The sequence below is a fragment of the Microcaecilia unicolor genome, chromosome 2 (assembly GCF_901765095.1).
Source record: "Microcaecilia unicolor chromosome 2, aMicUni1.1, whole genome shotgun sequence".
In the NCBI taxonomy this organism is placed as follows: domain Eukaryota; kingdom Metazoa; phylum Chordata; class Amphibia; order Gymnophiona; family Siphonopidae; genus Microcaecilia; species Microcaecilia unicolor.
Window position 1 is genome coordinate 505,459,063 of NC_044032.1, and position 15,104 is coordinate 505,474,166.

Sequence of the window (15,104 nt, forward strand, 5' to 3'; positions counted from 1 at the left end):
CTCTCCACACTCGTCCTTCCCTACACCCCTTCCCGTGCACTCCGCTCCATGGATAAATCCTTCTTATCTGTTCCCTTCTCCACTACTGCCAACTCCAGACTTCTCGCCTTCTGTCTCGCTGCACCCTACGCCTGGAATAAACTTCCTGAGCCCCTACGTCTTGCCCCATCCTTGGCCACCTTTAAATCTAGACTGAAAGCCCACCTCTTTAACATTGCTTTTGACTCGTAACCACTTGTAACCACTCGCCTCCACCTACCCTCTTCTCCTCCTTCCTGTACACATTAATTGATTTGATTTGCTTACTTTATTTTTTTGTCTATTAGATTGTAAGCTCTTTGAGCAGGGACTGTCTTTCTTCTATGTTTGTGCAGCGCTGCGTACGCCTTGTAGCACTATAGAAATGCTAAATAGTAGTAGTAGTAGTAATTATTCATGTAAGATAGAGAAATACCATATAGAATCTGATATACACTTAGTTTAAATGATATTCTCTTTTTTATTAGGAGCCAAAGTAAACTAAAAAGAAGAGGTGATTCTTTTGTATAACGTGATGATAAGATGAGCTGCCATGTTTTGAGAAGTTTGTAGCTTTTTAAGGAAGCAACTTTTGCACCTGTATATATGGAATTGCAGTAATCAAATTTTGTTAAGACTAACGAATGGACTAAGGTACGAAATACTGATCTTGTGAAGAATGGTCTTAGTCTTTTTACTTTCCAGAACATATTTGAAGACACTTGAAACTACTTTAGAGATCTGTGCTTCGAAACATAGAATGTTATCCCCAGAATTTTAATAGTAGATTTTAAAGGACAGGTTATGTCAAATCATAAAACTTTTTGATAGGCATAGGATGCCAAGTTTTAATTGAAGTTGGTTGCCCAAGATTCCATTAAAGTTACGCCTAGTCTGATTTGGTTGTAATTTCATTTAATTCCCTTACAAATGGAATGTATAATGTGATATCATTGGCTTACATACATGTGAAAAAGCCATGTGCTTCTAAGTAGGTTGCCTAGGGGAGCCATCATAACATTGAATAAGATAGGTGATAGAGGAGAGTTCTGTGACACTCCACAACAAGAGGACCATGGAGAGATTATGTCTGATGTATATGTTTTCTTTGAGTATTGTACCAATTTGTGCTGATGTTTTTGTTTTTATTATTTTATTGTGTATGTTGACTTGTGCTCTGCCTAGTTGTAAGTGGAATATCTTTTAAATAAATAAATAAATATATTTTACCAAACCAGAAAATCATTTTAGAACAGATTCACATATTCCGTAATGGTCCAGATTTAGTAGAATCTTATGATCAGTATCGAAGGCACTAGACATATCGAATTGGAGGATTATAGTTTTATTACCTATACATAATTCCAGTCTGAAGTTGGTGTGAAGTGCTGAAAAATGTTTCAGTGCTGTATGAAGGTCTAAAACCTGACTAAGAACTTTGTAAAATGGAGCGATTCTGAAGATATTCCATTAGTTGGTGGGCAACCAAACCCTCTAATACTTTTATTAACAGAGGAATTCAGGCCACTGGTCTACAGTTGGATACAACACTTCTAATTATCTGAGGATTCTTCAGGATAGAAGTAAGAATAATGCTACCGTTTTGAGAAGAGAATGACCCCTGAGATAGCATAAAAGTGCGATTTCAATGTAAATGACATATGAATTAGGGGTTGATTTTAGGAGGTAACTAGGGCATGTGTCAAGTAAACATTGTGACGAAGTGTATTTTTATAGGAAGTGTTTGACTGAATCTGCCACGAGTGGACAGAATGTTGACCAGATTCTGTCAGCTATTGAACATGAAGATAATTGACCATATAGACTGAGGAAATGCTCTATTTTAAAGAGCATTCCAATTCCTGTCTTATTTTGATTATTTTCAGCTCAAAATAATTTGCCAGTTGGTCAGCAGGGTGTTCAGTAGATTAACTAGTGTAAATAGTTTTCCTGGATTAGTTGTTTCACCTATGAATTTAGAGTAGTAAGTAGATGTTGCATGTCTGATCATGTTCTTGTATTCTTTCAGAAGTTTCTTCCAATTAGACCAACTTTCAGTAGTTTTTGATTTTAACCACATTCTTTCCTATCATCTACATTGACATTTCATCTTTAAAAGATCAGCACTGAACCAGGGTGATTTCTTACTAGGTCTAGATTTGACTTTTTCTGGCACCATCTCATCAAGAACTCTCTTATACGTTTCATCCCATTGTTGAATAAAGTTTAGAAATGGGGAAGAGAAAAGTAGGTAGTCAAATTTTTCATTAGACCAGAAATCTATGGGATCAATTTTACCCCTAGTTTTAAAAGGCGAGTGGATTATTAACTTCTTTCCAGTTAAGTATAAAATGTAAGTCTACTGTGGTCCAAACACGGAAGGGGGGGGGGGGGGGGACCATAGTGGCTCTGATATATAGAAGTTTGTTAGGTTCCCAAATTTACTTGCTAATATGTCTAATTGGTAACTTTTGACATGGGAGGACAGTCTAGTAAAAAGTGAGAATTGCCACAAGTTGAGGAAGTCAAGAAAGTTCTTAGTATTGTAATCATTGGGGTTTTCAAGATGTAAATTAACATTGCCAACTAGTATAATATTATTAACGCAAGCTGCAGCAATGAATACAGTAAGCTCTGCTTCGTTCCAGTTTCCTGGAGGACAATACAGTAGCAATAAACTAATTGGTTTGGATAAGGAAACATCTTTTATTGAGCAAGCAACTATTTCTAATTGAGAGGTATGTAGTAGCTCTGAGAGCAATTTTACGTCAAAGAATGATTTATAAATTATTGAAACACTCCCCCTCTTTTCTCGACTCTTGGGAGATACAGAATAGTATATCTTGGAGGGCAAATGCCTAGAATAGTTGGATCCTCTTTTGCTTGTAACCAGGCTTCTGCAATCATTGTATTGGGTCCTGTCTATAATTTCAGCTTTATTAACAACTGAATGGGCATTAACATACCATATTGGTAAAGGTAAATATGAGTGGTTATTAAGGTTGGAAGGTATGATTTTAGTTAATTGTTTCCTATGATGGGAAGCCTTCAAACCTTTTTTGTTAAAGTGGTTGGTTAAATAAGTTTGTTTGGCCATTATAGAACAAGCAATTTATTCCTGATAAGAATGAATTATATTGGAATCTATTAAGTGTCCTGTATAGGTGTTGTCTTGGGGTATATATCACAGGGATATAAAACTTTGTAAGCATTGGTATAGTGATGTATAAGCCATGGGAATATAAATAAAAATGATAACAAGCATAACAAGCTTCTTGATTAGTTCTATGGCGAAATGTTAGGGTAGTAATTGGTGTTATTGCTATAGAGTTGGAGATCTGAGGGAAATTAGTGGCGTTATTAAAGGTATGTCTGAAGGGAATTGCTACAACAATATGGAAATGGCAGAAGATTTAGAACTAATATACCGGTACTAAATACAAATCCTTTAATAAGCATAGACATTAGAGAAAGTTTAAAATAGGAATAGATTACCAGCAAACAAAATTACATCATCTTAAGGGCCTTCAAGCACTGTCCAAGCACCACATGAAGGGATGCACAAAGGGACATGCCCCTTTGGCACACCCCTTCGATACAACACCTCAGAGGTGGGTGCGATGTAATGAACGCCCAGCCCAGATGCAAACAACCACTTATGCTGTGGAGCAGGAACAGCTGATTGGTGGATAACACGCTGTCCTGAAAGCCCAGATGATATTGGGGACAAGATGGTGATCGTCTGTAGTCTTTTCCCTGGGCGCTGGTGCTCTCATGGTCTCAGAGATGGGCATGCTGTAATGGATGCCCTCTCACAGGCTCTTCCTCCCTGCAGTCTCCTTTCACTTCCTCTGTTCTATAGCCAGCAATGGCCCTTCTGACCTAACTCAACAGGTGCCTAATTTTTGGCTCCTGGATGTTTGACAGCCGTGAAAAGAACATGAACCTGGGGAGACCATATGCAATATTAAGACTGTATATAGTCTGTTATTGAAATGGACATGAGGGAAGCCACTGCTTACCCTGGTATTGGTAGCATGGAATGTTGCTACTAACTGGGTTTCTTCTGCCAGATACTTGTGACCTGGATTGGACACTACTGGAAGCAGGATACTGGGCTAGATGGATCATTGGTCTGATCCAGTAGTATAGCTATTCTTATGTTCTTAAGATGCCTAGCTACCACACAAAAAGATAAGCGGATGCCAATATCTGTTTGCTAAGTATTCAGCAGCCCCATCCACTTAGGAAACCTGCAGAATGGAGTATTTGAAATAGCAGCATGTAGTATTTTAGCACAAGATGTGGCTGTTTAAAATACTACCTAGACTGTAAAGGAAATCTGCTTTGCAATCACACATTTACAGGCAAATAAAAAGTTGCCAAGAATTAAACACACAGCACAAAGATAACATTAGAAAAAAATAAAGAGTGGTAAAACAGAAATGTAGGCATATGTCTGAAAAAGGCTAATCATTTGTACTACAGTACAACTTATGTAAGCACACTGCTCAAATAACTGCAAAACCTGGCATGAAATTTTAAACTAGGTGCTGTTACGAATAGGCTGGTGCTCCTCTAGCCAATAATATCAAATCTTATGAAGAAAAAAAAATGTCAAACAGCAACTATTGAACAGTATATGGAAAAGAAACTACTTGATCCCTGTATCATACCTTTACTCCTGGCGGAATTCTGAGCAACTGCAAGTGCAGAATTTCCCACCCCACAGAATTCTACACTTGTGCAGAATTCTGTGAAACTGCCAGCATCAGCTGCTCTCTCCCTCCCCTGCAGAGATTGTGGAGGAGGAAGAGGAAGAGTGAGCCGATGTGCAGCAGTTCACCTCCTCCTCCTGATCTCTGCAGGGGGAGGAAAGGAGAGACTAGCAGCAATGGAAAGGAGAAGGAATGAGAAGTGAGGGTGTACGCTGGGGGGGGGGGGGGGGGAGAATAAGAAGTAGCGTGCCTGGGGGAGTGAGAATGAGAAGTGAGGTACTGCACGCAGAAGACAACTTTAGGAGCAGAATTTCACTGGGAGTTAGAGAAAGAACTGCAGTTGGATCTGAGGAGGGAAAACTGTACACCGCCTTGACTGAATTATTTCAAAAAGGTAGTAAATAAATCCTAATAAATAAATAAAAGGGAAGGAGGCAATTTCAGGCCTTACAAAGGGGAAATTCTGTGCAAAACACACACTACAAATAAACAATGCAGAATTTTATAGAACAAAATGCAGCATGAATTATTTTCAAAGATTTTGTGCAGAATTCTCCCACGAGTAGGGGTTATCAGATTTCACTACACTCCTTGTTTTATCAGCAATCTTATGGCGTGTACAGTCTCTGATCAAATACAAAGAAATTGGCTAAACCATACATAGGTGCAAACCAGAACAATTACAGGTATTACAAACGGGAATGAAATTGTTCAAAACTCTCAAATCTAAAGGATATTTATATGGCCATCATGGCTGCCAGTGTAGATATAGGATCTTCCATCATTTTTATGTACAGTCATACACTGAATTGACTTACTGTGACCCTAAGAGTAAAAGACACACATTGTTAGGTATGCACACACATTTCCATATAGGGCATTATCACTTTAATCCACTCTTTCTAGGGAGAAAATCAGTTGTCCATCTTAAAAAGCTTTAAAATATTTAGCAGACTCGGGCCCAGATGCACTAAACCTAACAAGCCAGCAACGTGGGTTTCACAGCAGTTCTAGCCGGTTTAGCAAGCAAGTAGTAAAATGAGACATGCTCAAAAATGTTCTCCGAGCTATTTTCCTGTCGCGGTAGCAGCTAACGAAAACGGAATGTAAAGCTATTATAATAAGCTAATTACTATACAAATGTGCATGCAAAGAGATGCCCAGCTGTTTTCTGACCCGATGCATAGAAGCAGCCCCTACCTTTAGTGCTGAAATTTTAACGGGTGGTCTGGAGCTATCGGTAATGCCTGGATGGAGCTCATTCAGCAAAGGCTGGCTGGCTGCTCCCTTCTCCATTCTGACAGCACAGTTGAAAAGAGGTTTCTTCCATACCACCTCCCCAATCAAACTTTTCTCTGCTTCCTGTTTAAACTGTAGCTTGGGGGAGGGAGGGGAATACTGGGTCGGCACCGCACACCGGAGGGAACTGCAGGTACTGGAAGAATTTTACAGCAGTTGCACTCTGCTGGCCGGGAGTCAGGCAGCTACTTTAAGTGGATCGCTATCTTTTGCACTGGGTTCCTGGAGATTTTAAATTAGGCACTTTACCTGCTCTTTTTAAAATATTTCTCTATATTTTTCAGGTTTGGATTGATCTTGGGTCTGCTGCCTCCTTTCCTCCGATCGCCAGACAGGACCCTTCATCCTTCCCCAGACACACCCACCAGCTCAGAACCCACTTGCTACTCATCTGGTGCCAGGAGCTGCCGAAGTTATGCAATCTCTCCCCGCCCTCCCCCCCCCCCCCCCAAAAAAAAAAAGGCTACCTCTGCTTTCATACATGCAACTTGTCTGCGTTTATGACAGCCATCTGTGGCATGTGCACAGCAGCCACGCTTAATGATGGGCTGCTCTGCACATGCTCTGCTGGCCGACAGCCATATCACATGCAAATAACAAAGCAATCAGCAGCTCATTTGAATGTGATTCTCTTTGGGAATTTCTCTGTATTTCCAAATCAGTAATTTTTACAGATTTGAAAATACAGAGGGATTTTTAACGGGGGCCTTTGTGCATCTGGGCCTAAGAACTTTCAAGCCTGTACTCATCCTATGAGCTCCAAAAGTAAGCTGTGGCACAATGTAAGTACTAAGAGCACCAGTAAGAGCAGAGATTGAGATAATCCCAAGGCACACTGGCTTTACAAGTGAAACTGACATATGGCATGACCAACCAAATCTATTTAGAAAACTACTCCTGGATTAAAAAGGTGCCAGGAACAGGGTTTACTATGGTTTCTTCACAATACCTTGATGATGCGTGAAGGCCGATTTGGATTGTTCTTGTCCAAATAGTTGATATAACCAGAAAGAGAAAAGCTTAGCAAGTAATCTTTCTGCCACAGGCAACCAAGCTGCTGGTCCATTACGTCTGTTCCCATCTTAAATGTAGTGACTACTGAGTTAGCAGCAACATCCCAAATTTTGGCAGTTTTGTCTCCAGATGCAGAAAGTAATTGAGTACTATCAGGACTCCAGCTCACCTGAAAAGAAGACACAGGATCAAAGAGAGCTCGGGCTGGAACTGATCAAAGCCCACAACCATGCTCCTGACTGGATTCACTGTTCCTAAATTGCTGGACAGTTAGTTATGTGTGTGTGGGGGGGGGGGGGGGGGGGGGGGGGTTGTACTATGGTCTTAACTGACACTGACAAATTATACCACCTTCCTAGAGGACACATGAACTGATCATGCTCAAGATGTGCCAGCATCGGCAGCTGGAGACACCTGTTGACGTCCTCACTTCTGAGGCAGTATGAGGAGAAAGGTGACAGCTTAGGCAGAAGATTTCTTAGACTAGTGGGACTTCAGCATCTCTCCCAGCAAAGGTAAGATTCCTAACATGGTACGGGGTGGAAGCAGTGTGTGGCCCACCGGGCTACCTGTGCCCCTCCCCCCCCCCCCCAGGTTGCTGGCTACACCCCTGTGATTAATCATGCAATTAAAAATTAGGGGAAATGCAACTCATAATTAAAGATTTTTATTTGCTAAGTTCCACTTTACAATAACTTCCCCTCCACTGAGATCCCACACCTCATAGCATACAATATGAATGCAGTATTTAAAAAAAAACAAAAAAAACAAAACAAAAAAAAACAAAAAAAAAACAACAGGTACACATACTTATCCTGATCTGTCCTTTCCATTTTCAGGGCTCAAATCATTTAAACAAAAAAGCAAATTTACCCTGCACTGGCCCTACTTCCTAACTACTAGAGCAGCCGTCAAAACCCAATCCAACCCATTCTGATCTATCTTGCCATATATGGGACACAAACCATAGAAGTGTATCCAGTATTGGCCTCAGTTCAACTTACAGATAGAACAACTTTGCAAGAACTCACTCAAGTCTATTTTGCTATAATAACGTCACTATTACTCTTGCCCACAGCAGAGAAATCAGAGCTAACAATCCATTCAACACCCTTTACATGTTTTAAGTACTCCAGGACGCTAGTTTTGACCTCTTTTCTCTAGACTAGAAGTAGTTTAGTTTATTTAATTTGTAGACTGTCCTCTCTGACCAAGGTACAATTCAGCAAGGCGAGGTACCATTCAGCATTAAAATATACACCACCAATACATAGCATTTAGGGCTTTTCCTAACAGGTCATTAAAGGGGCAATTGTCTAACTGGGTGCAACCGATAACGCACCATAAAAGCATTCAAAAAATCCCCACATTTTTCTGATTATACATTCAGGGTTTTTATTTGGTTGTTTTTGCTGTCACGGTTTGATTATTGCAATCTTATCTTGGTAGGCTGTTCTAAAGACTTAGGGGTATGTTTACTAAGGTGCGTTAGCATTTTTAAAGCGCCTGTAAATTTAAGGCAAGTTAAACGCTAACGTGCCTAAACATTTCTATGGACATGTTAGCGTTTAACGCACGTATACCATTTACACGCATTAAAAACGCTAACATGCCTGTAGAGCCGTTTAATAAACCTAGCCCTTAAACTGGCTATAGATCATTCAAAATACAGCAATTAGGTTGATTTTTGGTTTACATAAATGTGAATCGTTCAAAAATTTGCAGTCAAGGCTGCATTGGTTGCCTATTAAGGTAAGGATGCAATTTAAGCTATGTACCATGGTGTTTCAAATTTTGGTTGGGGAGGCTCCTTTATATAGGATGCATTTAATAACATTACTATTTTATTTATTTATTGCATTTGTACCCCACATTTTCCCAGCTATTTGCAGGCTCAATGTGGCTTACATAGTACCGTCAAAGGCGTTTGCCCAGTCGGTGGATAACAAATACAAAGTTGTATAGTGATCGTATGAGGTATAAGTGGAGGGTCAAAATGGATGAAGATTGCATGTTGTCCTGTGCGATCATAGTCATGCTGTGTTGGTAGGTGAAGAGGGTTACATGGGGTCGTTGGGGTAGGCCTTTTTGTTGGAATGTAATTGTATTTTACATGCATTGCCTGTCACCTATTATTTCTCTGTGATTACTCTGTGACCTCTGATGTGAATTACTTAGAGAGGTCACACAGCTATGCAACTTCCTGTGGGGGTCAGACACAGCAGATGCAGCACATGCAGCACATGGAGCACATGGAGCTCATGATCTCTCCTAACCTGAGAGGATCTATGGTGGTGTGAGCATCCATTACCATCTAAGCACATGGAAGGAGCTGATAAGACAAATGTATAGTAATATGTAAATATAAGCCTGTCTGATTATAATCTAACTACAAACTGTGAGTAAACAGATGTTTTGTTATTTCAACTTTAAAGTGACTCAGCAGTGAATTATTCAGGGGTGAATGAGAGAGAGATGAAGAAAGAAATTAACATTTCTAAAGCTGAAGCTGTGTGTACTAAAATCTGCTAATTATTTACTACAAATAATCCAACAAAAGGGTTATGGGCCCAGGGTCCAGGAATTGAAAAAGAAGAGAAATATTACCAGGCAGAAAAAAAAAAGGCCACATTTTTCTCTTAAGTTTTAAAGGAAAGATTCAGTCTGTCTCTCTCTCCCCCCACACAGCAGACAGAAGGCTAAGAAAATGGCTGAGGGAAGAAATTCACCATTTTTCTATTCTCTCAAGGTGCCTAAATTAACTGAGTTTAATTATCAGCAGTGGGAACTAAGATTCATATGTCTCCTTCGAGCAAAAGGATTATATATATGCTTAGATCAAGACAGAACAGCTGAAAATATGGCTGAATGGGACAATGCAAACTATTATGTGAAGTGCATGCTTTTGGAAGCTCTCTCAGAGAAACAAGCCATATTAGTGGAGGGAAAAGATACACCAAAGGACATTTTATATAAACTGAGAACTATGTATGCAACTACATATGCAAAGCAGCAACCAATTTGGCTGGCAGAGTTGAATGAAACCAAATTAAGGGATAAAAGTAAATGTAATGATCACATTATGCATCTTATGTCTTCATTTCAAAAGTTAGAACTTTCAGGAATTCCCATGTGTGATGCATTGAAAAGAGCATTTCTTTTTACCTCACTATCAGAGAAGTTTGATGTTTTTAGGTCTGTAAATGAGGCCATTGAAGGGCAATCTTTTGAACAGACAACATCAAAACTAAGGCAGGAATGCATAATAAATGATTCTGAGGAGATGTGTTCTCAAAGCAAGTCAGAGAGAAATGAAACAAATTTCTTGGCAAAGAACAGAGGAAGGCGGAGCTATGGGAAAACTCCACCCAAGGGCAAGCTGATTTGCTACTCATGTGGAAAGGAGGGACATGTATCTAAATGGTGTAAGGAAACACAAAACACTCCCTCTAGCTCACCTAAGCCAATGGAACTAAAGAATTTTCAAACCAGGAAATGTATGAAGGACAAAGATAAACACAAGGGCTTTCTAATGGCAGAAAAATCTTTGACTATGGTAAATAATAATTCAAATGAAAGTACTTGGATTTTGGATTCGGGGAGCACATGCCATTTAACCAATTGTAAAGATTTCTTTCAGGAAATGTGTCCAGAGGAAGGTATCCTTAAAACTGCAAACGCAGGGACTGCTAAGATCCAAGCAAAAGGTATTGGATTCTTAAAATGCAAAGTGTCTAATGAAGTTAAAGAAATTCCTGTAAGTGATGTCTTGTATATTCCCCAAGCAGTTTGCAATATGCTTAGTGTATCTACATTAGATAAGAAGGGATTTGTGATTCATTTTGAAAACAGTAAGTGCACAATCTCTAAAAATGATGAAGTGTATGCTGAAGCTTTTATGCATAATGATGTTTATAAGCTGAGCATTTCAGGTGAAGCCTCACATATGGCGCAAGTAAGGAAGAATGATGGTAAATGTAGTCTGGAAATCTGGCACCGCCGCCTGGGACATCGTGATTTTAAGGTGATCCAGGATCTTTACAGTAAGCAACTGGCCACCGGCATTCAGATAAGTGCAAATGCTGGTAAAATGGAGAAATGCATAGACTGTGTTACTCAAAAAGGTGTGAGACCCTCATTTCCTGCATACACAGGAAATAGGAGTAATAAAGTGCTGGACTTAATACACAGTGACTTATGTGGACCGTTTAATATCCCATCATTGGGAAATAACAGATTTGTGCTAATATTCTTGGATGATTTCTCTAGATATTGTGTGGCCTATTTGCTGAAAGAAAAAAGTCAAGTCACAGACATGCTGAAGAAATACGTAGCCATGGTGAGCAACAAATTTGAAAGAAAACCAAAGGTTCTTCAGACCGACAATGGTGGTGAGTTCACTTCACAAAGCATGCGCACATTTCTAGAACAAGAAGGCATTCAACATATCACAACAGTAGCTTATACACCAGAGCAAAATTCTGTTGCAGAGAGAAAATTTAGGTCACTTGTGGAAATGACCAGATGTATGCTGTCAGATAGCAATCTCCCTAAAAGACTATGGGGGGAAGCCATTCTCACAGCAGTGTACCTACAAAACAGAATGCCAACTAAAGGCGCTCAGCGCACACCACATGAGACATGGCATGGTAGGAAGCCAAACCTGTCACACATAAGAACATTTGGAAGTACAGCATATGCTCATGTACCAAAGCAAAGAAGGCATAAGCTGGATTCCACAACAGAAAGGGGCATTTTAGTTGGCTATACTCCAGGACACAAAGGATATAGAATTTTGAATCTGAAAACTGGCATTGTTGGCATAAGACATGTTACATATTTTGATGAAAACAAAAGGGTTGATAAAGGCTGGATTATCCCAGATGAGCCTTATCATCCAGAATATGAAACTAGAACCATAATAGACATGCCAGTGTATATAAATGCCATACCAAGGCAGATGTCTGAAAGCAACTCACCTGTATCTAACGAGGAACAGGCAGAGGAAGCAGACACAGAAAGGATCATTGAAGAAGACAGTACAGTTGGAGAAGGGGAATCAATTGGAGAAGGACTCTCAGATTTTGAGGATGCGGAAAGGTCAGACCAACCTGTTGTCAGACGCTCATCCAGGGAAAACAAAGGTGTTCCACCCCCAAGACTGTCTTACCTAACAAAGTCAGCAGAAGCTCAAGAGCCCTTAACATGGGATGAGATTGAGAAAATGCCAGCAGAAGAAGTTGCTGAATGGCATAAAGCTGCACAAGAAGAAATTGATGCATTGGATAAAAATAATACTTGGATTCTTACAAAATTACCTCCTGGCAAGAAAGCTATAGGATGCAAATGGGTATTCAAGTTAAAAAGGAATGCACAAGGAAAAGTGGAAAGGTATAAAGCCAGATTAGTGGCAAAGGGATATCTTCAAAAATATGGAGAAGATTTTGATGAAGTGTTTGCACCTGTAGTGAAACACACGACAATCAGAACACTTCTGAGCATTGCAGTCTCAAAAGGCATGCAAGTCAAACACATTGATGTGAAAACAGCATTTCTTCACGGAGATATAACTGAAGACTTGTACATGGAACAGCCAACAGGTTTCATAAATACAAAACAAAGACAGCTAGTGTGTAAATTAAACAAAGGTCTTTATGGATTAAAGCAAAGTGCAAAATGTTGGAATGATAAATTGCATGAAATATTGACAAATTTAGAATTTAAGCAAGGTGAAGCAGATAAATGCTTGTACACTAGGTGCACAAATGGACAATATGCATACATTTTAGCTTTTGTTGATGATCTGCTCATTGCAAGCAAAAGTGAGCAAGAGTACAAGGACATTGTAAAGTGTTTAAACCTCAATGTTGAGATAAAAGAACTTGGTAATGTGTCATACTATCTTGGTATAGAAATTGAGAAACAAAATGATGGTTCTTATCTTCTAAGCCAGAAGCAGAAAATAAATGAGCTTATTGAAAGTTTAGGTATGCAAGATGCCCAAGTTGTAAGCACTCCCATGATCACTGATTTTCTGAAGGATGAAACAGTAAGAGAACCTTTACCAGATAACATCCAATATAGATCAGCCATAGGTAAGCTTTTATATCTAGCTACCACATACAGGGCTGATATAGCAAATGCAGTAGGAATTTTGAGCAGAAGGGTCAGCTCACCTACCAAATCAGATTGGACTGCAGTTAAAAGGATGGTAAGGTATTTAAAGGGTACCATTGATTGTAAATTAAAGATTTCAGCCAATAGTAATCCAAAACTAATATGTTACTGTGATTCAGATTGGGCAGGGGATCATTCTGACTATAAATCCACAAGTGGATATGTGTTTATGTATGGAAATGTACAAATTTCATGGGCCAGTCATAAACAAAGTATTGTGAGTTTGTCTTCTACAGAAGCTGAATATGTGGCCGTATCGGAAGCGTGCAGAGAACTGATGTGGATTGAAAAACTTTTGCTGGATTTCGGAATAGCTGAAAAGAGACCAATCCAGATAATGGAAGATAATCAGAGCTGCATCCGACTGTCACAGAATGACAAGGTTCAGTCACGCACCAAGCACATCGCAACGAAATACCACAACGTGCGAGAGTTGGCGAAAGAAGGGGTCATCAGTCTACACTATTGTCACACCAGTGAGATGACAGCTGACATCATGACCAAACCGTTACCCAGAGAACATTTTGTGAATCTGCGTATAAAGCTTGGACTTTGTATGAATAAATAATTGCATGACAGTTATGCATGAGAAGGGGTTTGTTGGAATGTAATTGTATTTTACATGCATTGCCTGTCACCTATTATTTCTCTGTGATTACTCTGTGACCTCTGATGTGAATTACTTAGAGAGGTCACACAGCTATGCAACTTCCTGTGGGGGTCAGACACAGCAGATGCAGCACATGCAGCACATGGAGCACATGGAGCTCATGATCTCTCCTAACCTGAGAGGATCTATGGTGGTGTGAGCATCCATTACCATCTAAGCACATGGAAGGAGCTGATAAGACAAATGTATAGTAATATGTAAATATAAGCCTGTCTGATTATAATCTAACTACAAACTGTGAGTAAACAGATGTTTTGTTATTTCAACTTTAAAGTGACTCAGCAGTGAATTATTCAGGGGTGAATGAGAGAGAGATGAAGAAAGAAATTAACATTTCTAAAGCTGAAGCTGTGTGTACTAAAATCTGCTAATTATTTACTACAAATAATCCAACACTTTTGAAGAGGTGTTAATTCAAGATATGGTACCTTTTTACTGCACTTTCGGGCAGTGATTATATTAAAACCATTTAAATATTTTTATCTATACAATGCCAGATTTTTTTAAACAAAAATCTGGATTCCCAAATTCAGATTTTGATTAATTGATTATAGTGTTTTTTTTGCTGTAAATTTCTAGGGTATATAGTTTGGCGATATATTTTAGATTGATGTCAGTCTTTAGCTGTGATTCCTTATCACGTTGGTCCAGTTTCTTATCAGCGGAATCTGCCCTGGACTGTAAGAAAAGACATGGCATAACAGCATCTGAGCACAAGCACCCAGATTCTATTAAAGAATGCTAGCATAACTCGGTATCTAGCATGCCTTACATTTATACCTGCTGTTATACCAGCCATGCAGGTCGGTAACTGCAGTTGCGAAACGGCCACTGCTCAGTCATGTGAATGCCCCCTTGCATTTATGCACTATGCCATTTATGTGTGCCCTAAGAGACAGTACTTAGGCATTCTGCTAGCACTCAAGCGCTTAATGCTCACAAAGATCTAATATTCTGTCATTTACACACAAGGGGCATGTGAAAGGGGTGGGGGCACCCAGTTATAGAATTGCTCTTCATGTCAGTATTAGAGACTGATAGAAATTGTTTTTTTTTCAGTTTCGGCTGAACCAGAGACAAAAAAAAAAAAAAAAAAAAATTCCCTCAAGTACGGTTGTGTGAATGTGAACCAGTGAGGACCGCTGGGGATTGTCAGAGCCTGCAGTCTGCATCTCTCAGCTAAACCCACAGCATCTAAACCAGAATAT

The 15,104-nt window shown here is 39.5% G+C and overlaps 1 protein-coding gene across 1 annotated transcript in view; it reads right to left on the reverse strand.

Moving 5' to 3' along the window:
- WDR1 (WD repeat domain 1) overlaps window positions 1-15,104 on the reverse strand; it is an 82,400-nt gene that overhangs the window by 18,576 nt on the left and 48,720 nt on the right. The window contains 2 exon segments of the mRNA XM_030191187.1: window positions 5,474-5,561; window positions 6,985-7,218. Of these exon segments, the coding sequence (XP_030047047.1) occupies window positions 5,474-5,561; window positions 6,985-7,218 (322 nt within the window).